The 25224-nt window shown below is 37.6% G+C and overlaps 1 protein-coding gene across 1 annotated transcript in view; it reads left to right on the forward strand.

Annotated features, from left to right (window-relative positions):
• The first annotated feature begins 6647 nt into the window (after positions 1 to 6647).
• Positions 6648 to 25224, forward strand: part of LOC139128853 (histone-lysine N-methyltransferase SETDB1-like) — a 50710-nt gene continuing 32133 nt past the window's right edge. Inside the window, 11 exon segments of the mRNA XM_070694587.1 lie at positions 6648 to 6783; positions 10304 to 10457; positions 13538 to 13637; positions 14838 to 15167; positions 16141 to 16246; positions 17251 to 17368; positions 18028 to 18115; positions 18461 to 18534; positions 19566 to 19698; positions 20805 to 20925; positions 21419 to 21542. Coding sequence (XP_070550688.1) covers positions 10313 to 10457; positions 13538 to 13637; positions 14838 to 15167; positions 16141 to 16246; positions 17251 to 17368; positions 18028 to 18115; positions 18461 to 18534; positions 19566 to 19698; positions 20805 to 20925; positions 21419 to 21542 — 1339 coding nt within the window. The 5' untranslated portion in view covers positions 6648 to 6783; positions 10304 to 10312.

Below are 25224 nucleotides of genomic sequence, written 5' to 3' on the forward strand. Positions count from 1 at the left end.
ATTGCAAAGAAACATTGTACCTAGGAATCCAGATGGACATCTAGGCTGAAAAGGAATTGCCCCTCTGGTGAATGGCCGCCAACATCTTCGTCTTCGTAAAGCAGACTCTAAAAATGAGGGGGAAAGAGTATTGTCACTAAAATGAGCAAAGATACAAACCTACTATTTCACCGGGCTATTCATAATCTGATGTAATTGATGTAGGGCCACAGACTCTCATGTTTTATAAACTTTTGATATGAGGTTTTTTCTCAGCACTGAATATGATTTCTGTTTACCATACTGTATCCAGAGAAGATACAGTAGTGTAATAAAATCATAATGTTATATCATGGTGACATTGTGCAAAGAAAAGTATAGAAACATATTTGTATAGCCAGAGTAAAACATCAACACAGTGGGGGAGAGAACATCATTACTGCTAATTGCACCCATGTGCACTACAAGGTTGGGAACATATTTCAAATTTTATATTTTTTAATTTTTTTTTAGTTTTATGAAGATTATCAATCAAGCTTTTTGCATTTTGACCATCTAATCCAAGATCTAATGCTTCATCAGCGATCTTTGCACAAGTACGTGTACCATGGTGTTAAATGATATGTGTCAAACTCATGCTGTTAGAATTCCAAACCCACCAAATCCCATGATCCCCTGCTACTTCGCCTAAACCATGGTAGTCTGGTTCCCTGCCCCCTTTCTACCGCTGGCTGTGCTAAACTCACGAAAAGGGTCAGGTATGCGGCAGCCATTTTGCCCAGATTTTGGGCAAAATGGCGGATTGTGTCTGGGGCGTGATGTCCGGCTGGAATGTTCGAAATGACTGCGCCCTTGACAGTTACTCAGCAACAAAGTAGGAGGGGCAGTTACATGAACATTACACAAGTCTTCAAAAATCAATCTGTTTCATTATGCAAAACGTCGTACGAGGTGATATATTTGTGAAAGAGCGTACTTCATCCGAATGACAGATCGAGTTTAGTTTTTTGTTGTTTTTTTTTAAATTTGAAACAACGTATAACACTGCAGCGGACGCAACAGACGCAGGTGCTCTCCCTAGCCAATCGACATGTTCCATAGTGTCGTCCAATCAGTGCCGTTAATAGAATGGCGCATACCTGACCCTTTTCTTGGAAAGGGGGCAGGGAACCAGACGAAAACCATGGTTCACCAATGATGAACTTTGACCTCTATATACTTGCAACAGTTAATAGCAGGGCTAAATGAGCATCTTGATCTGTTTGCACTTCACATTTTGTGGTTGTTATCCTTTAACACTTTCAGCACCATTATTTGGTCAAAAAAATTGTTTCAAGTGTCTTCAAGGAAAATTTCAAGGCACATACAGATAGCCAGTCAGGCACCATTTTGTACATATATGACTGTAGAATAAACAAACAATACATTTCCCTCATCATTGTGAACATAGCAGAAAAGGTAATAGGTCTCCGGCAAAAATTATAATCAAGCCTATACTTAGCCTAGACCCTATTCATTGCTTTCAGCCTTTGTCCACACTCTGTCTAGCCTCGAGGTCCACTTTTAGTGCCACTTAGCATAAAAAAATAGCTCATTTGAAAGTGAATGGTCTCCAGGAGAGACAATAGTATATATTAAAGCCAAACATGGGACTATGTGCCCGAGGGCAGGTGACCATTTGCCCGAAGTAAGGAGGGCAAATAGTCTCCTGCCCGAGGGTACATAGTCCCATGTTTGGGCTATAATTTTTATTACATGCCTCTTTTACACAGTTTTCTCTCAAAATATTTAGATTTATTGGCAAATGATAATCCAATGCTTTATTTCCATCTTAGGCGAAAATCCGTTGACAATGGAACAATTTCCGTCGTCGAATGGCAGAATCTATATTTTAAACTACTGTTATGCGGTTTAATCAAATATTTTTTCTGCAAAATTTTCCCAAACCGGATTTCCTGTGCAAAACATGAAATTTCAACATTTTTACATAAAAAAGTTGTCAAGTTTAAATAGTTCCTGTTCACTTTCAGTCCAGTGATGACTATGCGGCCCGCGACGTCATTGACGAGTTACCATTGCATACCTATGGATGCTGCGCGACGTTCAATATACGAGGCAGTCCAAATGTTCTCTCATGATTGGCCAACGATTAAATAAATGGGTGTTGCTCATAAACTAGCTCATGAACACAGAATATGATTGGTGATTCAAATCATCCTCTTGTTGTGGATTCTCCAGATGCTTCATCTGTAGCTTAGGCAATTTTTAACTCTTTGTAAATCTAGTGGTTTACTGTTTGATGTAATGATAGCCTAAAGGTACCTATCATCAGCCAACTACCAAAATGACTTCACTTTGAGCATGGAGGTAGTTTGAGTTAACTTCACCACAGTCCCTCATAGTTGAAGAACAGTCACACAAACTCCAAAATGCTCACAGAGGAACTTGATTGTCCAACACTTTCGTGAACAGTCAAAGTAGAGCAACATAGATTCAATTGAGGACCCAAAATGAAATAGCTGTGAAGACAATTTTGTAGCATGTGGGTATAAAGCAACAGTGTATACACTTGCACATGAACCCCTAATGACCTACATTGTCAAAGGTGATCATTAAAATTTATGCATAGTTTCCATTATGCTGACAATAATAGACACTGGTAGTAGCATATTATGTTGGACAGGATTTTAAAAGCACATTTTAGGATTGGTCTGTTGTGAGGAATACATTGGCAATAATTATTTTTTGCTTGCTCGGGTCATTAACCATACTACAGACAGACACTCAAATGTTGTTTTGTTTTTGTAGGGGAAGGGGAATCAGGAGTTTGTTTTTTGTGTGGCCATGGATGTCTATTTTTACATCCATGGTGTGGTCTAGGCAAACTGTGAAGATTTTGAATATTTACGCCCATGCTCCAGGGCTATAGGCTATAAATCAAGGATCGCCAAAAATGTCAGTGTACAATATTATGCAATTTCTTTGCCAATGTGTGACGATTGTTATCTTGATACAAACAAAGACACAGCATGGGGTACATAAAGCCCCAATCTTTTTCCCTTGAGAGGAACAAATTTTCAAACATTCTCAAACCTTAAATATCCTACTTTTAATCAAGATTATTGTATTCCCCACAACATGAACGTGATGTGCTAAAAATTTTTTTCGCCTTGATATAAAATTTCAAAGTGCTAGTCAGAGTTTCTGCTACCAAGCAAAAGGACACTACTGAGGCGGGCGACCTATATGGAAATTAAGCATTTGTGACTTTGTCACTTTATCATAACATTAGTCTAGGACCTTTCCTTGGTTTATATGTATACGCTACCCTTCCTCTGAAACAGTAAAAGAGGAAGGGTCCCACACTGCAATACCATCAGATCACTGAGACACTCAGGAGACTGGTCAACAGTCCAGCTAGCTGCCTGATACAACATGGGTCATAGTTCCAGTCACAGTGACATTTTTAATAGTTGGGTTATTCATCACTTCTCATATGTTGGTGTTCTTATTACACCAAATGGAAAATTCAAACAAAACCAGAATAATCTTGAAAACAAAGCAATGAAAGCTTTATTCAGTACAAAAAGGTCAATTTTATGTGAAAGAATGTTAAATCCTAGACTTTGCTTAAAACTTTTTGACACATTGATTGTTCCAATTCTTTCATATGCTTCTGAAATTTGGGCAACAGAAATCACTAGTAATGATAATTGTCTTGAAAGTCTTTGTATGTCGTTTTACAGATTTATTCTAGGAGTCAGTAAACGTACTCCTTTGGAAGGCATAAGAGCTGAGTTGGGTAGACTACCATTGAAGATCTCACTTTATATGTCTGTTATAAGATATTGGTGTAGACTGAACAGTTTGCCTTCAAATCACATTCTTAAAAAGGCACTCACAGAAAACAGAAAAATTCAATCTTCTTGGGTGAAATTTATTAATCGCAATTTGGGGGATTGTAATCATATACCTGTTTTCAGTTCATTGGGAGTGAAATCATATTGTCAACTGAAGAAGAAAATAAAATAAAATCTTACAAGTGAATATTTGGGTTCATGGAGGAGAAATCTGTTTGATGATGTAAGAAAAAATGGAAATGGTAACAAATTACGTACATATAGAATTTTCAAAACTGAGTTTGTCTTCGAAAATTACTTAGATTGCTTGTCTGACTTTACACTCCGTAAACATTTGTCCAAATTCAGATTGAGTGACCATAACTTGGGTATTGAAATGGGAAGAAAAAGTAAACCTAGATTACCTTTGAGTGAAAGAATCTGTCAGAGATGTGATTATAATTAAATTGATGATGAATTTCATTTATTATTTTCATGTAAAAATCATACTTCAGAAAGAATTTTATTGGGACAAAGTAGTGGTACAGATTTTTGTAAATGTTATAGTCTCTTAGAAAAAGAAGAAGTTGTTAAAAAGTTAATGGAACAAAATGTTCTTGATCTAGCTGTATTTCTAAAGAATACAAATGTATGCTGAACCCTCCAGCAGCTCCGGGCTGAAAAATGTCCTGGTAACTTTTGTTCATTTGTTGTTCAGACTTTTACTGTTTTCTTAAAGAGCACATGTTTATACTGAGCTCAAGCAGCTCCAATGAATGTAATTATTGCATGTTTTCGTATTACAGAGATGAATGGTTGTTTTTCTTTCTCTGTATTGTTCACTTACATTTGTAACACATCTTGATGTACCATACCATACTCTCTGTTAGGGGTGGACCATTTGATATCCTGGGGGGGGGTATGGAGGAAGAGGGTATGGGAGCAATTTTTTTTTCCTGTCAGAGTGACAGCAATTTTGTTTACTACTGTCAGACCTGCATCAATTTTTTTTTCCAAATGGAGTAGCAGTGCAAATTTTTTTTTATTGGTCATCAAGTTTGTAATGTGTTGTATATAAGGGAGCCGTCATTATTGACGGCCTGAAACTCCGAAATTTCGAGTGACCCTTCCCCCTTCACCAACCATGATGAATTTGAGTAACCTCCCTCTCTAACTCTGAAATTTTGACCATTCCCCACTTAGAAAAGTTAAATACCAATACATGTAATTACAGCAACAGTAAAGACCTTTCAAATCTTGATGTACCCTGCTAGACTATCATCAGTTATCTCATGATGGTTCAAAAAAGGTGAACATATCAAAATGAAATTCAAAGTCACAATAAATAAAAATATAAAGATCACGCAGTATCTAACCATATAGTATATTGTTTAATTTGGATGGATATTATGACAGGGTTTTCACTAGGATATCTGACGGGGCAGAATTTGAAAGTACAGGGGAGAACATGAGAGAGGCTTAGGGGGAAGTGTCACAGGGCTTTCCCCTATCTTACATGGAATTTTTTAAGATATTGATGTGTGCAATGGTGCAGTCTGGTGCAATCTGAGAGTTTTTTAATTTGTTTACTAAGTGAAACTATTAGAATACCCCAAGGGGGGAGAGCACGAGAGGGGGGTTCCCCCTCTCGTATTGGAAATTTGAGAAATTGATGTGTTTAATGGTGCAATCTGAGAGGAGTTTCAGTTTATTTTGCACTCGGTAAAACTGTTTGAAAATGAATGACATTGAACACTGATATTTTTACATTTTTTGCATGATCAGTTTTGAGTCACAATATTCAACAACCAAACAATGACAATACAATTTGTGAAAAACAGTTCTGTTTGCCAGAGACTGAAGACAAATGAATATACAGGAACGGAAAATCTGTGACCTTCTTGTGTCATTTCTCCAGCTGCCAGCTTCTAATGAAAAGCCTGAATATGGTATGTTTGCGATCCGGTGTTTGTGGTCAGAAAAACAAGGCTCACACATTGTATTTCATCATATTGTTGTTCCTCAATTTTCATTGTCAAGGTACATCTTTCTAACAAATTCATATTGACAAAATAATATTGGTTTTAACACTAGTTTATTGACTCCTGTCTTGTGTTTTAAATTTTCACAATTACAGAAGTCAAATAGTCCCCTTTAGATAGTGCCTATGCCATTGAGATATGGCAACAGAAATCCTGAAATATGATTTCTTGGGTCAGAAAATGGAAGGAAAACATTGAGTGTACTGAGGTGTAAAGTAGACCCATGTAGTGCATGCTTATATCATAAGTGCTGGGAAAGAAACATAAGAATTGCTTGTGGTAAAACATTTGCGCCGCCTATGGCGGCGCGCCGGCAAAGAATACATGAGAATAAGGTTTCCAAATTTTGCTTATTTTGGTGCATTGTGACAATTTTTTTTTCTCTTCTGTCTGTTATGACAATTTTTTTTCTCAGGCCATGACAGGATCAATTTTTTTTTCTTCTCTCTCACCTGGTGACAAATTTTTTTTTTCTCAAATCCTCCATACCCCCCCCAGAAATCAAATGGTTTCTCCCCTTAGTATGTGTTGAGTAAATAAATAAAGAATAAAGAATAAAGAATGAAAAGCAACACACAAGGACCTAGCAGAACAAATTTTGGACATCATTATTTTTAAAAAGTGACACACCGGTACATATTCCTCTCGCATTGACGTTTCAACCGCATTGAAGACTCACTTTTGTGTTAACGACCTGTCAAAGACCAAGTAAAGTCTTGTGTTCGGCCTCCATGGCTCAGGTTATTCTTGTTTTACAACAGCGCCATCAAAGTGTACCAGTGGAGAGGTTGTTGCTTTGTTTCAAAATGGCGACCTTCATGATCGAGCGTAGTGTGTAAGAAGAGGGTGTTTATTGTTTATTCTACTACTATATGCCAACTAGGATCAGACCCTTCTGTCGCTTTTGAATAAACTTAGACTAGGTAAGGTTGTAACCATACGTTATTTCTTTCATTGCGACCATGAAAGCACTATTTCGAAGCAAACCAGTAGGTACGGCGCTGTATCACGTGACCGACAGAAAAATAGTGGGGTCAAGCGAGATTCCGAAAATTCGGTGTTAGATCCAGGAAATTGGTGTGTGCCTGAGTACAAATGAAAAGTAACTCACTTCGCGCAGACTTTGTACAACTACAAGCAAACACACTCTAAAAGTTTAACCGTGAAGTTCGGTAATCTGAGCTGCCACGAAGTTCAACCATGATTTTGATTTTGTCGTCCGCGTTGCTGCACTCTGTAGCCCCGGCAGGACTTACTCCCTTGGTTATTTTTGTGGTGATGGTGATGATATAATCTCTGATAAATACAAGAACAGTTCCCCAAGGAGCTACTTTCACGCTTCTACAAATCACGTGTAACTGAGAGAGTAAAGGGGACATAATCATACAGCTCATGAGCGGCTGTGCAGTACATTTTGATTGGAATTTAAATGGTTTCACCTTCATAGTTTGGCCATGTATTCTTCGTACCGCCTTGCATAGTAAATCCCTCCATGGCCTGTGCTCCATGGTTTGACCAAGGGATTTTTGAAACAATGGGTGGGAATTGATACACATGGGACTCGTTAACAAATGCAGGACACTGTTCAGTACTTCAGACTTCAGTACTGAATGTTTTGTGGGACCTGTTTTGGTTTGTCCATGGTTTGTCTGAACTTTTGGTCACAAAAATAGCGTTTTAGATTACCAGCAATGATAATAATGTAACTTTACAGGTAGTCATCATCATTACATCTTTGTCATCATCAACTGCTTATAATGATGTTGTACATCTGATTTTAATAGAAGTTTTATATTGTTGACACCCTATGCTAACGCATATGATTGATGTACAGCTCTATGAGATAAAAGTTTAAAGCCCCAGTCACTGTCTCAGCCTTGTGTTTTAAGTTTTCTCATGCTGTTACTGTAAGCCAAGCCAGAGATCTATATCTGGTTATTCTGACAAGTTATGTTCAAGAAAGGTTTCAGCAAATTTATGTATATACAGAACCGCAATACAGACATCTGTATGCCCATCCCCTCCACAAAGGATGGACCACAAATTCACAGTAATAGTTTGTTCATGTTCCCATGAATATGAATAATATAGTAAAAATCGTAACATTACAGCTAAAACGCAAATTGTGATTCGTGCAAAGATCGTAATCAATCATTAAATAAAATCGAGCACTTGTGGGCCAAGTTTAGGTTCTTTTCCCAAAAACTCTCCACATTTGCAAAATTTTACAATGTGTGTGACATTGCGTTGTGTACTGCACTACACACTGTTCAGTGAATGCAACATTTGGTGTAATACAAGTTCTGGGGGGCCCCCTGTCTTTCGCGTGGGAAATGTTTCGTAAATTTTGATGGTTTCCAACGGTTGTTGATAATGAAATAGAAACAACAGACTCCATGCTGACCATAAGGGGGCGCGAGATAAACCGCCAAATTTAATGGGCTAGGCAAGCCTCGCCCTTTAATATTTTGTCTTTTTTCTCTCCCTTACCCATACGTAATGGTCAGCGTGTCGCCCGTTATTATTATATTTATGGGCATGGGCGAGAGGAAAGCCAAAAATTAACCGGCGAGGCTTGCTGTGTAGTACCGACCCTTGCCGAAATTTTGAGTCAATCATACGCCTGAATCGGGAAAAAAATTGAAATTGAAAGTTCTGATACAGTGTTTTTATTTTGTATGATATGGTTTGGATCAGAAATCTCAATTGTTAAAATATGTAGCATTAGCTGGTAGGATACCTGTTTTTGCTTGCAATGGCTGTTTGTTGTGTCACCAGCTGTTGGCCCCTCGCTGCGTTGTGTTGAATTACCAGAATCATGGAATATGGCAACATGGAATCACAGAACAAATAAAAACAATGTTGGGGATACCGGTATATTTGTAGTACAGACATGGGCCCTTGCTGATACCCCTATATGTGATTTCTTTCAGTACACAAGCTACATATCATGCATGACTAAGAGTGATGAGTGAAACTTGCGTGTGGGAAAGAGGGCATAGAACACTCTAGGTGGAGGGATGTGCATAGACCATAACACACTTTATATGTTCTATGGCAAACCTGTCAGTTTATGCAGAGTGCAGACTCTTAGAACACTGTCACAATTTTGTATGTGTAATTACAAATTTAAATAAAATTTTGTTTCTAATTTTGAGGAACAGGAAATTCACTTTTAATACATGTATGAGAATACTTGTATTTGGCATTTAGGATGCATGACCTTACAAATGAGAGTGGAGTGTAAGGTGAGAATATGTAGTCAACAGCCAACGTTTCTTTATAATAGTAATACATACTTTCTGGACACTCAATGCCGTACATTTACAGTGATTTATTTATACAGACTGTCTTAACAGCGAACTGTATCTGTCAGACTTTCTCGTTTACAAACAATGTATTTCATGCACAATAATAAGATCCGTCATGTCAACATAGTTGTTCTACATTTAAATTTTACAGTGAATGTTAAACATATTTTAACTTTCATCAATCACTGTCATACCTTGGATACAGTGTTAACATTGGTTGTATGGGTCCCATATGAGCTTTGGGCGCAGTTCTGATGACCCCCCTCCCTTTAAAACAAGACTCTGCAAACTCAATTTTTTATACATGTATTCAAATGAGTCCTTATAATCGCATGTTTACAAGAGTCCAGAAATTTGCACCAAAGGTTTATCAACATTCCTAACAAGATTTTTGGCAATTCTTGTGTTTTGCCAGCCATCTACTCATATGTTAATAACAATACAAAACAATATAATTTCACAGTGAAAGAATATGCAAATTAATAATTATTATGTAAATTGGTCACCCCACTGTCTTTCCAAGCTGCAGAGAACAGTGGGTTTATTCTGTCCACAGTAGAACTCTGTTCTGTCCCTAGCCAATATAGAATAATGTGCAAATTGATGAGGATGCTATCCTAACAGTAATTCTAGTCCATTGGCTTCTAAAACAGTTATTGGATCAAAGAAGGAAGTTGAGGATTTGGAAAGTTGTTCAAGTACCAGCAGTAGATTTCTGATACACCAGTTTCAGCTTGTTTCTAGAGTTGCAGCTGGTGCACATTAAATAATTGTGGTGCACTCACCAGATTTTTCTATGGATTGACCCATGGTGATGATAGGGAGGGCATCAAGTGTTTCAGTGCAGAAACATCATATTTCATTGGTTACAGTTTTAGATGTGAAAAAAAAATTGACTTTGGCACTCGAAGGGTTCAACAAAGTCATCACCAAGAATCAAAATAATGACATTTTCAAGACAAAATGGCGTAATAAAGGGAATCAAATATCTCTCTGAAGATTGAATAGTGTTTTTGGTATATGTGGCTTTAAAAATATATGTGAAAGTTTTCTGATGACGCTTGTGAAAAAGTGTGTCCCCAATATATGCTTTATTTTTCAATTATCATATTTCATTTTGTTGAAATTGCAGCACTCTAAAATGGAGAATCTAGAATTTACCACCATTGAACCAAGTACACAGAAAGAGATTGAAAAATTCATTGATGATGTGATCTGGGATATCGGAAGGCGAGAATTCTGCCAAGATACACAGAAAGTAAGCACCGACCTTGAGGATGTTGAAAGTAAGTACATGCAATTTCATTCATCTTCATTAAAATTATGTCTCACTATTATAATATTGTGTTGTGACAGATGGAAAACCTGTCCCTTTTCATGTTTGGCTGCTGTGCTCAATGGTGCTCAAAGCTGCTAAGTAATGGCTCTGAGGCCCAGCTGATGTGAAGGGAACATGCCTATCAGAGGGGAGCATTTGTTTTAAAGACTTGGTTTACAGTGTATTGTGAAATCCTACAAGTTATGTTATTATTATGATTTGCCCTTCAAACATAATGTTGAAGTTGCAAAGAATTTTCAAATATCTGTATTTGTTCAAATTTAGGAAATTACTAGATCTCTATCATGAGATCTCTCAGATTAGGTTGTTTTGTGGCAATGAGCAAAACTTTGTTATCTGGTCATCCTTTTTAAAGTGAAATACTTTATCGCAGATTAGCGAAGTCTTATAATTAGTTTGATAATTTGATCCCAAATTGTGCTTTACTTCAATTCTCTGCTGAGGTAAAGAAACTAAAATACCTATGAAATTATCTCCCACACAAATGTTAGGATCACTCATAGTTGTCTCTGGACACGATACTTTCATTTCTGTGGTTGTTTTTGCATGAATTTGCCAGATAATTAATCAATGAAAGAGTTAAGTTGGTATGTTCTTATCTACCGGTAAAAGTTTAAAGGCGGAGCCTCCCTTTAAAAGGACGCCAAGGTATGGCGGCTTTCATTGTGTATGTAGACACCAAACAGGCAACACGTGGGCACACGCTGCAAAAAATGCCACTTTTTTGTTTTCCCCGGCCGCAAAAACACAGACAGACTGCCAAGCGGTCAGCGCGAAGTTGCTGCCAATTGAACTCTGTGGTCATATTCAAAGTCTAGCTCTACTGGAAGACAATTTTTTAGGAAATTTGAGCATTTGTGGTGGGGAATCAATGACAGTTGGCGATTTGAATTGACCGTCAATCAAAAGCTTCCATAAACTCTGTTTGCAGGATTAGCAAAACGTGACAAAAGGTTGAGATCAGTTTGTGTAATCAATGTTATAGAAATCAAACATCTTACTGGACAAGTGTTTGACTGGGAGGAGAACTCCACTAATGCGAGAACCTGGGATTGAAAAGTGCGGCTTTAAGCAGTTCACTTTTCCACCTATCTGAATTTGCGTGATCCTTGTAAGAACATGTGTAAATAATTTCACACCTCATCTTTGAACAGATGTAAATAATAATTTCACACCTCCCATGATTGTGATAATGAGATACTATGGCCTACATTTGTATAACATTGTGTGCTTGTTCAGTTGAGTACCATTTCAGTCTTGCTTCTGGTCTGCTATCCCTACTTTGAATATGAATAGGGCCGACTACCTCCTTCTGTGTGGCCCACTAATGCCAGCGTGTCTTACCTTGTGCAAGGCCTGGCTGCAAAAACAGTCAATCTGAATCTATAAAGTGTGATTTGCTGGTCATGTGAACTTTTTGATCAAAATATCATGGGAATACCTCCCACAAAGTTACTCTAGTGTGTGGAAAATAAAGGGGAAAAGAGTGTTTCGTGGGCCCTTTATTTCAATAATATTATATGTGAGAAGTATCATGTATGTGATGTTTTAGCTGTCTGTCATGAAGAGGGGGTATAGGACAATCTGTAAGAGAATCAGATCAATCCAAGTAAAGTACACGTGATTCATGTTAAAAATCTCAAAGTTTAACATTATGTTTTGCACCATTTTCACCTTGGAAGTTAGGATTTTGAAAGAAGGTGGTAGCGTTGTTCCAAAATTGGATGGTTTTAGTGAAAATGTTGTTGTATAACAGTGAATTGTAAATACTCTCATAGACATGGCAGGGCTCGAAATTAACTTTTTTCTCTGGTAGTCCCATTGGGCTACCATTTTCTGAAGTTGGTAGCCCAGTGACAAAGTCTGGTAGCCCATGCATGAATGGAGAATTTTTTTTTGTGAAGGATATTTTATTTATATCTAGACAATGAAAGATTTATTTTGCAATTTCTATCCAGGAGGTGAATTTTCTAGTCATTTGACATCAATACCTGCAGATCATAGCCTTAGGAGAACGGTATAGCATGTGTAGTGGATAACGGTGACGCCTCAAAGTTTGACGACCCATTCACACATACGCAGAGCTTACACGCAAATTTTGATGTTGGCCATGACAACAAATTTTCACTCAGCACGTGTAAACATAACATTGCTAAAGATAGATTGGCAATGAATTTCAAGATGACAACTTGGTACAGTCATGCTCCTAATACTTTCGTGGCAACGTTGGCTATATTTCTCCACCATAGTACACTATCATGGGATGATCTCGTACACTTCGGAAAGCGTAATTTGTTGACGGCCCGACAGCTTTTTCTTTGCAGTTTGAATAATTTTGTGTTTAATTAATAACTATGAAAATGATTTCATTGGCTATCATTCCCCGAGCCTGTCAACCAAGTACATCAGTTCAGATAATGATATTTTATTGAAAGTTTGTCGTAACAAATTCGACTGCACTGCCGCCCTTCAATTTGCATAACAAAGTCATAGTTTGGCTTTTCTGTGTCCAGCTGGGTTGACTCTATCAGCGTCGCTCATCTCACAGCGATCAACATCATTGCCCATTTCATGTCTCTGGCTTTGGTAGTCCGTGTGGGCTACCATTTCATGGGTTTTGGTAGCCCCAGGGAAAAGTTGGTAGTCTGTGGACGCGGGACTACCGCTAATTTCGAGCCCTGCATGGATATACCTGGTAGCAAACCTTAGTTAGGGATGGTCCGTCAGATACAAGTGGGGGGGGGGTCATTTCAAGGAGGAAAAACATCGGCAGAGTGAAAACTTTTGAAAAACCTGTCTCTCTCTTTGTTTGCTGTGAAAAAAGTATTCACATGAAATTAAACAATAGCATGAAATTCTTGAGGAAATAAAGAAATGCATGGTCAAGCTGATCTGAAAAAAAAACGCATCAAATCTTAGGATCTGTGAATGTGAACAGAACAATATTTTCTTTGCCTCACTCTTAGCAAACCCTGCAAGATTTAATGGAGTATACGTTGCTACTTAACTTTTCCACAATTCTCACAGATAAACAAGCTGAAATCAATGGAATATTCCATGAAATTGATGATCTCCTGGACAACTATCGACAGAACTTGGACAAGCAGAAACTAGAACTTGAACAAATGTGAGTTTTTATGCATTTAATAAAAGATACTTTGCAAGAATGATATATGCATTGAATTCCACTTATAAATGCGTTACAGGAATTTTTTTATCAAAAGGACATGAAAATGTGAAAGTTACGATCCATTTACATGTTGAGAAAGCCCCAGTCATTGTCACTGTCAACCATTTTAGCTCCTGTTTGCTTTATGAACATGAGGAACTATGGATCAGTCTGTGTCAAGTATCAGTTATAGGTGTTTGTATGTACATTAACATGTTGGAATGTTTCACCCTGATGGTTTGAAGATCTGGGCTTTGTTTAATTTTTTCAGCATTTCCAACTTTATCATCAGTCCTAATGTATGTTGAAATACCGTATATTTTGCTCATCAACGTGACATTGGTATTTGATGTGACATGCGTTGTTATGGTTGACAATGATTTAGTGTCGTAATACCAGTACATGTGTTATGGTATATTATAGTCACTACTTCAGTTTGCGATCCTATTTTCACCAAGTTGAATTCTGTAGAAAGTGTCATTAGACTCCATGACATCTCAAAAAATGTTATAAGGTACAAAACAGTCAAAATTTTTGTGTAAAATTGACATTTCAAAACATAACAGCCATACTCAGGCCATTCAACTCTTTAATCAGCATGTCTATGAAAAAATTAAGTTATATTTTCAATCAAATTCAGTCTGGTAAATGTGAAGTATAACCATTGGAAGATAAATGGTTAATTTGTTCATAAACATGACTTCAGTGTTGCAGCCAGGATGCACCCTTTTGACAATATCCCTGAAATGAAACCCATCGTCCCACGTTCTCTCGCACTGCGGGTCGCCTTAGGTGCACTTATGAGTCAACTGTGTTCAGTGGGTGTAGTCTGCAAGTAATATCTGTTACTGATGATGGTCTTTGTTCTGTTGTCTGACTGAGCTCTGATTGGAGGCAGATACAGTATACTGGTACAATCGCCTGAAATTAAAGCGTAGTGATGTGGTGCCGGTAGCTTGAATTTTGTTTTGTGAAGCTAATTTATAACAAAATAATACAAAATTTGATGGGCAACTGATGCTTCTTGTACCCACAATGTGCAAAATGTCTCCAAAACAAATGTCAGTGGGACACAGTGTCCCATGGTTTAAAATTCCTGGCTGCAACACTGTGACTTTGTCTGATGAATTGTGAAAATTTGTGAAATATTGCTGACAGGGAGTTGGCATTCAAGAACACAGAAGAAGAAGACTCTATCTATACATATAGTTATGACAACAGCAGCATCAATAAAAGTACTGTGGATGATGAAGAGAAAGTTCAAAGAGTAAAAGAAGACGACTCCATCTACACCTATCACTATGGCGGTAGCAATCAGGCCAGCAGCAACGGGAAGGCATCTGCAGCTGTTGCCATGGAAACAGACACAATCACTGCCAGCAGTGCTGAGGATGACATTATTCCCATGGAAACAGAGAGTATGACATATACCCAGCCACAGCAACTGCCACGACCAGTGCCACAGCCAGACCCATTGAGCCCCATAAGGTGAGAATTGCTCAAATTCTAAGTCAATCATTCACAGTTGGGTGTAGTCAAATCAACACATCACATGGAAGGTACAGCCACTTTGTTGTGACAGAAGAGAAGGTTTTTGGCAAAAATTTTCAGAGACGACACTGTTGAAAGTTAGAGACATTACTCAGCAAGTAAGATGATTCTCTTGCCTTGAAGTAAAGCCATGTCTCCACTTTTTTGAAAGTCCTTGAAAGACCTGGAATTTTAAAGCCTACTTGAAAGTCCTTGAATATAAAATTTAGTCAGGGAAGTTCTTGAAAATATAACAAGCCACTCACAAAATGATTGTTCCTACTGTTGTAGAAATGGTAAGTAGACTGACGTGTGAAAATTATATCATGAATATTATATTTTGGTATTTTGAACTTTAAAAAGTCTGTGAAGTTGAAAATTTCTGAAAAAGTCCTTGAAAGACCATGAAATTCAAGTGACTTTTATTTTAATGAATGGACTCTGAATTTGGCTGTCCATAAAGGATATTCTTAACTGACAACAAGTTTTCAAATCAAAGCCAGTAATTAATCAGTCTTCAACTGTCTCTAAACTTTGACTATTATTCATAATTTTTGCTGTCTAGTTGACAAACCAAATGCCATGGGTGTAAAAACTACAAAATTTCCAAATCAATTTAAACATGTAAATGTAATTTTTGTCTCTGTTCTTCAATTAAGTAATACAATTGTAGATGGTTCTGGACACAGACGCCCCTCTGAGTACACCCAGCTCCACCTCTTACCCATTTGTTAGCCCAATCACTCCAAGTGGAGACTATGGGACTAAACCAAAGATTGATATAAATAGGCTATACCCACTAAGCCAGACCACACAAGGAAATAAAATTCAAATCTACTCGTGCTTTTGACTTTACAAATACTTTGTGAACTGAGTTAGGCTTCATATGAACAGTTAACAACAATCAGAATTTAAATTTCTCCTTGTACAGCAAGCCAGCTCTTGCCCCTGGTATGAAACTATTAGGGAAAAAACGTGGAGATGGTATTTGGTATGAAGGTACATTCCTTGGTGCCATCAAAGAAAGCAGTGGACAGGTAAGACTGTGAATATATGATATTTTGATAACATTTTTATCATAATAATCTGAAAGATAATCACTCATGATTATTGTATTATTGTATTATTGTTGATGTTTCGCTATCCCTATGATGTAGTCTTATTAAATACCATGATCTCATACACGTTACACCCTTTCATTACCATGATTTGGTACAAACCTATTGTTATCAAAGGTGAATATGGACCTGTTTACATGGAATTAGGGGTGAACAGCTTAATCAACTGTCATCCACAAATATCATGCTCACCTTACTATACCGTGTTTTGTATTTTCACAAGTTTTGATCTAGTCATTCAAACACCAAGTCAGGAATAGTTGTACTTTGTTGTGTACAAGGAACTCTGCAAGTATATTTTACACCTGGGGCTGGCAATGCATACTGACATACATTATACCATTCAATCAATGAAAAGAAATGATAACCACCAATGGCTACAACAAATATAAAATGAAGTGCTGTGGTCACATGTGTGTCTGCTAAGCAGAAAGAACATCAGCATGTTCACTTTTAGCCAGACCACGGTCCCTGTGGAGTGACCATGGCCAGACATATTGACCAATAATTCACTGAATTTTGCTCAGCTTTTCTCTCCCCAAAAATGTTATCATCCATGAAGGAAATTGTTCACCTGAAAAACCCGAGGCTGATCTTCCATGTGTTATTCAGCATTGCTTGTCTGAATGTTCCTTTTATGTTGATTGAATACAAAGATATTGTCCAAGATAGTATCAAGTGGCACAATATAGCATGATACCTAGGCTTTGTTTATCAGTTTATCAGTCTAGCCAAGGAGGTAGATATGTGTGCCTCCTGTGAAATCCTCTCCTCCAGTCTCCTAGCAACAACAGTGCACACCTTTTTGAAAAGTATTTAAACATCCTTGGATATAGTCCTTGTAGAGGAAGGTGTGGTGCATATATCAAGAACATAGAACTCTTTTCTGACTATCTTTTTGTTCTTTTATTTGACCTGTGAAGGAGAAATACAAAATCAAGTATGATGGAAACAAAGGCAAGTCTCTACTTTCTGGTAAAAGCATTGCCTATGCTACAAATGCCAAACCATGGGAGGTCAAAGTTGGCAGTAGAATTGTTGGTAAGCAAAATAAATATCCATTCTTTTATGTGTATAGCATGTTTTATTCTGAACTTCAGTATTTTTAAACTTGAGAATGGAGGTAAAAGATAGTGAAGCAAATGTCCATAAATATATGACTTCCTAACGGACATTTTAATGGGTAGTGTTTGCATGTCAATACTTCTTTGTGTCTTCAAATTATTTGTGTATGAGATCACATTTATTTGGGAAGGATGTCTTAAGCTTTTATCTGAATGCACAATTATAGGGCAATGGACTTGGAACCCTGTTCCAATTTCACCCTCGTGGTCCTATTTACTCTGTGATTGAAGACCCAAAATTTTCCAATGTATTGTAAAAATGTGATCACATGGTATCACGGTTTTAAAAGCTAACAGTGTATTCTGTCTCTCAGTGATCACTACCATTGTCATTGAAAAGTACAGAGTGAGAAAAAAGTTAAAGGTTACATATGCATTCATCTAGTGTTTTCCCAACCTGTCCTTGGATAGGAGTCTTCTGTCAACCCATAGCTCTGTTTTATTATGTATAGGTATATACATGTTAACCCATATCTCTGTTTTATTCCTATAGGTATATACTGTCAACCCATAGCTCTGTTTTATTACCTGTAGGTATATACATGTTAACCCATAGCTCTGTTTTATTACCTGTAGGTATATATCTGAATGAAGCGGATAGCCATGATGAGTGTTTCTATGCAGGTATTGTGGCTGAAACACCAATGAGAATGAATAACTACAGGTAAAGTCATCTCTGTGCCTATCCTATGACCTACTTCAGTCAAACTGTTGAGGCACAGAGTAGCAAAACGCACATACCTCACATGTACTGTATAGCGGACTAGATTACATTACAATAACAATGTGCAACACTGTACATCATATAGCTAATTTGGTGTGTTCATTGAAGTTAGATGAGATGAATACCTGTGAATTAATATTAATTCCAGTGCAATTGTCTTCCCATAGACCAGGTTGTGTCTCTGATTTACATCCTCTTTACAAAACTTTGTTGCAATCTATTAAATAAATAAATGACAATGTCCTATACCATTTGTGTGAAAATACAGACTTTTACATTTTTCAGATACCTAATCTTCTTTGATGATGGATTTGCACAGTACATGAGTATTAACAAGATTTACTGTGTCTATCAGCAAAGTAAGTGTTTGTTTCATTTTTTTCCACATTTTCCTTCTACATACTATCTCCTCACAAATTTTCACATATGTCATCTTTTCTAAAGCCTCTTAACTAAGAATTGATGGAATATGAATGGTATTTGTCTTCCGAAAATAAACACAAAAATGTCTTAGCAGTTGTAGTATCATTCCATACAAATTGCACAGAGAAAACTGTTGCTGTTTTTCATGATACTGATTCTGTATTTTGCGAGAGCCAGACTTCTATGTCTTGAGAGCAGTTATGCCAATCTTGCTAGAGGGCGCTTTGCTTAATTTGTAGCAACATACAAGTCTAGTTTTGAATGTTACTCAGGCCAGAAACAAACTGTGTTTCCGGTAACATGCCTTAAAGAAATAGGGTTGTGACAATCAAAACAAAAATTTGTCTAAATCAATCATGATTTCTAAAAATGCAAAGAAAAACAAATTAGGGCCTGAAAGTTTGAAATAGGTGTGGTTACCTGAAACAGTCTTTTAGTGTGGGCCTCATTGTATAAGTGTAGTTTCATTAACAGTCATCATGAGATGTGTTCCATCAGTAGCAGTGGTATATGAACATTTACATACTTAGGTTATTGGCTTGATGTTTGAAGTAACATTCTGTGTTTTTGTAGAACTAGCGTTTTTTGGAGTGTTGAATATACTGTTCTTTTTGAATTTGAGAATGCCTGCAAATTATATCATTCTATAAGTTGAGTCAAACCATAGACTCTAGTCTGTATCTTAATGATAGAGTCTAGTCTTTTTTCCTCCTAAGTTTAAAGGCTTTTTGTGTTTCAGAGTCTGGGAATAAATCAAGTCTTGCAATAAATCACATTTTCATGGGTTTAACCCTTTCAACATCATGGTTTGGTCCAAACTCATTGTTATCAATGGTCAATGTTGACCAGAATTGGGATGAATTCAACGTGAGAATGTTTTATTGATAAATGGCATTTTGTATGACTTGTCACCAATACAAGTGACATCAACTCCTCTGACAAATCAATATTGTGATCCTAATTCCAGGTAATAATGTATGGGAAGACATCCATCCAGACTCCAGGGAATTCATCAAACAGTACCTGGAAATCTATCCGGATAGGCCAATGGTCAAAGTGAAGGCCAATCAATGGATTAGAACAGAATGGAATGGACAGTGGTAGGTAGAGGATGAAGGTGTACCTTCAATTGTAAATGTTTCATTCCACTTGTAAATAGTCCATTCCAACTGTAAATGGTTCATCCATTTGTAAATGGTTCATTCCAATTGTAAATTGTTCATTCCAACCATAAATGTTTTATTCCAATCATAAAAGGTTCATTTCAATGAAAAGTACATTTTGTCGTATCACATATCAATTGGATTGGATTTGGTTTGTCAAATATTCCTTTCTTAGCATTTATGCAAAAGTTTTGACATCTTCAAGTACAATATCAAAGACAATGCAGGTAAAATTTGCCATTTCTTTAAGTGCCAAGAAGACCTGACCATCTGACCATACTATTATAATACAGCATTGCCATCAGAATACCACAGTAAATTACCTCATATTTCCAGTGAACAAGGCACATACAGTGGCCAGTTTCATGCACTGTCTGGCCCAATTTTAAGACTCAAGTACAGCATTTCGGACACTTTAGCTCATTAGTTGGCTTAAACTTATCATTCTTATTGAATTATTTCAAAACACTCAACCAGGCAGAGAATAGTCCTTGTTTCAGACTCCTTAAGTTGTTGTAAATAGTGACAATCTACAAATCAGATATAATCTACCAAGTCACTGCACAGTGCCAGTAATTATACATCACATGTAATAGCTTGTGTAGGTAAAGTAAATATAGGAGAAACACAGTCAAAAATAAATTTAAGATATCACTTTCTTGTTCAGGTAGTATGCACCTTGGAATTGAAAGACTTTTGCTCTCACTTTCTGTATAAAGGAAATGTTAACCCATTCCCTTTGGAAATGAAGAATAAAAATCTTGGGTCACAGTGCAAAATTTGGTACTGGAGAGACAAATTACCCAATATGTACCAACGCTTGAAATTCATAATGGCTGCACCCTGTGTAACCTGCATTGAGAAAATTTCAATTTTCTATTTTCACAAAAATAAGCCAGTGAAAACTTTTAGTAATAGACAAGTGGTAGACCAAAACAACGTTGTAAAAGTTTGAGAGTCCAAATATCTGTCTCTGAAGTGCATTCTACCTTAACTGATATCCTCAACATGTACATATTGTATTCTCTTCTGTCAATTTTCAGGTGGAAGGCTAAAGTGGTTGAAGTTGATGGCAGTCTTGTCAATATGTTATTTGAGGTTGATAAGAGAACAGAATGGATCTACAGAGGATCACCTAGATTAGAAACTCTCTACACTGAACTGGTGAGTTGCTTTTGAGAGATTGCTGCTACTATTCCATCAGCCACAACAATCTTTACATTTTGTTTGAAATGGTTCATTCCAATCATATTTGTTTCTGTAGCATAGTTAGACATCTACAGTATCCAGGGAATACAGTATCCAGGGAATCCTGGATATTTTCGGTGCTTTATTGAATCACTACATACCTTTATTGACATGCCAGAAAATTCTGACAAGATGATACACATGATCTTTGGTATACAGGATAACAAATGCAATGGTAGTCACAGAGTTAAACAAACACATTATCATACATCAACATGACTTGAGTTCATCATTGGCGTTAACCAAGTATTACAGTGATGTCTTGATCTATACAAGACATCAGAATACAGCAACCTGTACATGCTGTAACTTCAGCATGAGACACAAAATCCACCGTAGCCTGGCAAAACATGAGAGTCTTACTGTACTACAGCACAATAAGAAGTCAAGTATTTGCTTTGGTTTACAGCAACATGCAGAGGCAGCTAGGTCTTCAGAGAAAGGTGCTGCTCAGATCCGTAGCAGATCTACAACCTGTAAGAGTAAAGGTCCGTATGTGGAGTATACCAGAGCTGATGAGGAAGAGATACCAGGTAAGTACTTCCTAGCTTTTATTTGATATACTTATAGCTAGCATGGGTAGTTTTGAATCAGATTATGTATGTATGTATGTATGTAGTACAGTACAGTCCACGCAGAACCCGTCACTGGTGCGGGAACAATGCCCGCATAAAAGTGCATTGTGCGCGCACGAAACGAGCATCATTGCCAGCAGTATGCGGGCAGATAAAGTGCAGTGTGCCCGCAGTGTGCGGGCACGATTCGCGCATCGTCACTGTGCGGGCATTGTTGCAATGTGAGGCACATTCACACCTTGACCTTGAATGTATGGCTGAGTTGAACGCTGTTGCATGAGAATGTAAGTTGTAAGAGTTTCATTCTTGTGGACAAAAATTGCAACAAGTGGACGTACAAGTGGCTACTGTAGTGCTGGGTTTTGTCATCGGCTCAGCCGAACTTTGACCCATTGCTGATTGGGTGGGAGTTGCGACGTTTAGTGTCATTTACAAATACTAGTACGATTTTAGGCCGGGGGTAAAGTGAAAACTCTTTACGTACAATGCATGATCTGTTACTGTGAAATTGTTACTCTGACTTGGTGCGCTGTGAAGATCGAGTCCGATCGAAAATTATCGAATTTCTCAAATAAAGATGACATCACTGGTCGCGAGACGTGGTGTTGAAGAAACTGAGTGAGGCTGTGATGGTGACGATAGGTACATGTAAGTTGTTGCCATAACCGTAACGCATCGTAGAAGACAAGTCAACACAACAATAAAAATTCTTGATCTGTTTTCTATTTTTCAAAATGTGTACTTTATAACAGGAAGACGATTTATCATGGCAGAAGTGAATGCCTGTGAACTTGAATCACTCTAGTCTATACGAGCTCATATTCTTTTTTCAATTGTCAAAAAAGACGATTTAGAACTAAAAATGCTGAACTTCTGTGACAGTTTCACGGCTTTCTTCCTCTTTTTCATGCCTAATCGTAATCGTGACTCTCATTTTCGGTTCACATTATCATGTTTATGCCATACAATTAAATGAAAGGAGGTCAGAAATTACGTTTCGTTGCTTACTCCCCTGTAGCGCGTCATACTTTCTCGATATACAGTAATCGCGGTCCCTCTATCACAATGATATTACCGGTATGTACATGCAGGTGAGGTTGTTTTGTGTGACGCCTGGAAAGACCAAAATTCTACAAGACGCATACTCTTATATGGTTTGGTTTTTCCTTTCGATGTACGGAACGATTGAACTGAGAAGCACAAAAATCGCGATTGAGGTTCTGCTTCGTAAACCTGTCCTCGTAAATTTCAATGATTTCACAAGCCGAACGTCTCTATCAGCATTTTTTTCTAGCCAACTATCGCTATTAGTGGCACAAATAAAATGATTAATGTGGTGGAGTAAACTGACCATGTTCGTAAGTAATAACTTGAATTTTCTCCACAGACATGAAAACAAAATATTCGTTTTGGGCGACAGCGCTCGACTTGTTTTCTTGCCGATCATGCCGAAATCTCAATGAAGTTTTGATACGTTCCTCGGATATTCCGTACGAAAAATATTAAATGGACAACATGGTAGTCGATGTAGAGAAAGTCATGATCATCATACTGCCAACGCAATCATACAAACTACAGTGACGCCGCGTAATTTTTCATCGCCACCGGTGCTTCATGATAAAGTCCAACATTAAAATTTGTTTCCCGGGTCATTACGACCATCTGAAAAAAAAAAACTACAAAAAAATACGGCTTCTGCTTATATTTTACATATGAGCTAATACCCGATAAGGTCCATTTGTCAAATTGTTCCCATGCACTCAGAACGAAATCGGGGCCAAAAATCTTGAAAAAATATCACGTCTTTTTGTGATAATGTCAGACAATACCATGCCAAAAAAGTCCGATATTCAAAAACTGTTCCAACCCAACTTTTAGTGACGAAAACTAAAACACTGTGCCAGTTTCTGATAGTATTTTCCGTTCGAGTCGACACCTGACGAACCGAATTTCAAATGTTTCCTGCCCCCAACTATTTGCTGCAGAAAAATATGTCTTTTCATGTCGTGTTTTACGTTGATCAAATCAAACTCTGTAAAATACGCGCGGTGCAGTGTGTTCTAAATCGTACTCCGACTCTGAACGTATTAGTATATCATTATCACAGTGAAGTCTATTACGTCACCACAGGTCTTCAGTGTCGTTTTATTTTGTGACAGACAGTCGTTCGGGCGACGACATTCCCTCCACATCGAATAATACATTGAGGTACCAGAAGAACGACATTGTGAACAAAAGCTTGGGGCCGAAACGGGAAGAGTTGCCCGGGAAACACGTCAAATTTTGCTACACTGTCGTCCAGATGACCTTGAAGACTTGACGTGGGTTGCAATCGCCACCCAGAGCAGACATTGTCCTCGGCCTATTCAATAGCGTCTACGCACTAATCAGCATGATCAGGCGATGGGTCACAAAGGTCATCGAAGTATGCAACAATTTACAGTAAAGATTCGCGTCGGCATGATTGTTTAAATAATTGCGATCACATTGCTGGTGTATACTATCAAGTTCGGAAACACTTTTAAAGGAATAAATATAATTTTTTTACAAAAATAATTCCGTAATTTTTTGAACAAATCATAAATCCACGAACTTAAGGTTTCGAATCTGCAACAGGGTTATTGTTTAGATGAACTCAACCAAGCTGAAACATGGGTACTCTTACCATTGGCGGCATTTTCCCCACTGCCAACTTCAGTCATAACTTCAGTGCAATGGGTAGTCGTAACGAAAGAACGATGTCGCTTCTCGCATCAACGTGTCAAAGAACGCGACATTTTAGTGTTGAAGTAATGCAGACGTATCACGTACGGGATGTTTTTTGATAATGCATGCTGGTATCAGCCTTGATCCACGGATACATCAGCACCAAAAAATTCTCTAACTTTCCGAGGTTCGTGTTACAGTGGGTACGATTTAAAAATACTTGTGATTAAATCGTTGTTTGACGCAGTTTAAATGTCGACAATGCATTTGACTATTCAAAAACTAAAACAAAATAAAGTCAATGTGCCACATAACAAGTTGGCCTTTTAAGGGCCACCAAATTTGAAGAAGGAATTACGAGTAAAGTTTGGAATAAATGAGACTCACACAAGGATTTCAAAGATAATATTTTATTTCCACCCCCTTAAAAATTAAAAAATCTGAACCGGCGATTGTCTGAATATTACACCTGATTAAAACTGCAATAAAAAGTTTTGGTCGGGGCGCTAACGCGGAGATGCATGTATGACACCAATTTTCACCATTCGGAGAACTTCTGGAAATGTATTGTTTATGACACATTCTCCACGGGTTATGCGATTTATTGAAGAACATGTTCGTCGTCTTTGAGTTTGCAGAATGAATTACGTTGACAGTATATAGCCTTGATATGTATGGGAAAATGTATGGTGCGTTTTTACTCAGACAATGACAACTTTTGAGGTATTTTTTGCTATTTTCATCATTTTATATGACTCGAATCTTTGGTTCAAAGTGAAAGTTCGGCATGTAAAATGTTTTATTGAACGAGACCGCATCGGTCAACAGTCAATGGTCTATACGTCGCATGGTCGCTATGGAAACCAGCAGTTTTCCAAGAATAGCAGGCGAATTCCTCGAAGCATTATGCTCCCATGGGACTTTATCGGACCAC

The sequence above is a fragment of the Ptychodera flava genome, chromosome 1, assembly GCF_041260155.1.
Source record: "Ptychodera flava strain L36383 chromosome 1, AS_Pfla_20210202, whole genome shotgun sequence".
NCBI lineage: Eukaryota > Metazoa > Hemichordata > Enteropneusta > Ptychoderidae > Ptychodera > Ptychodera flava.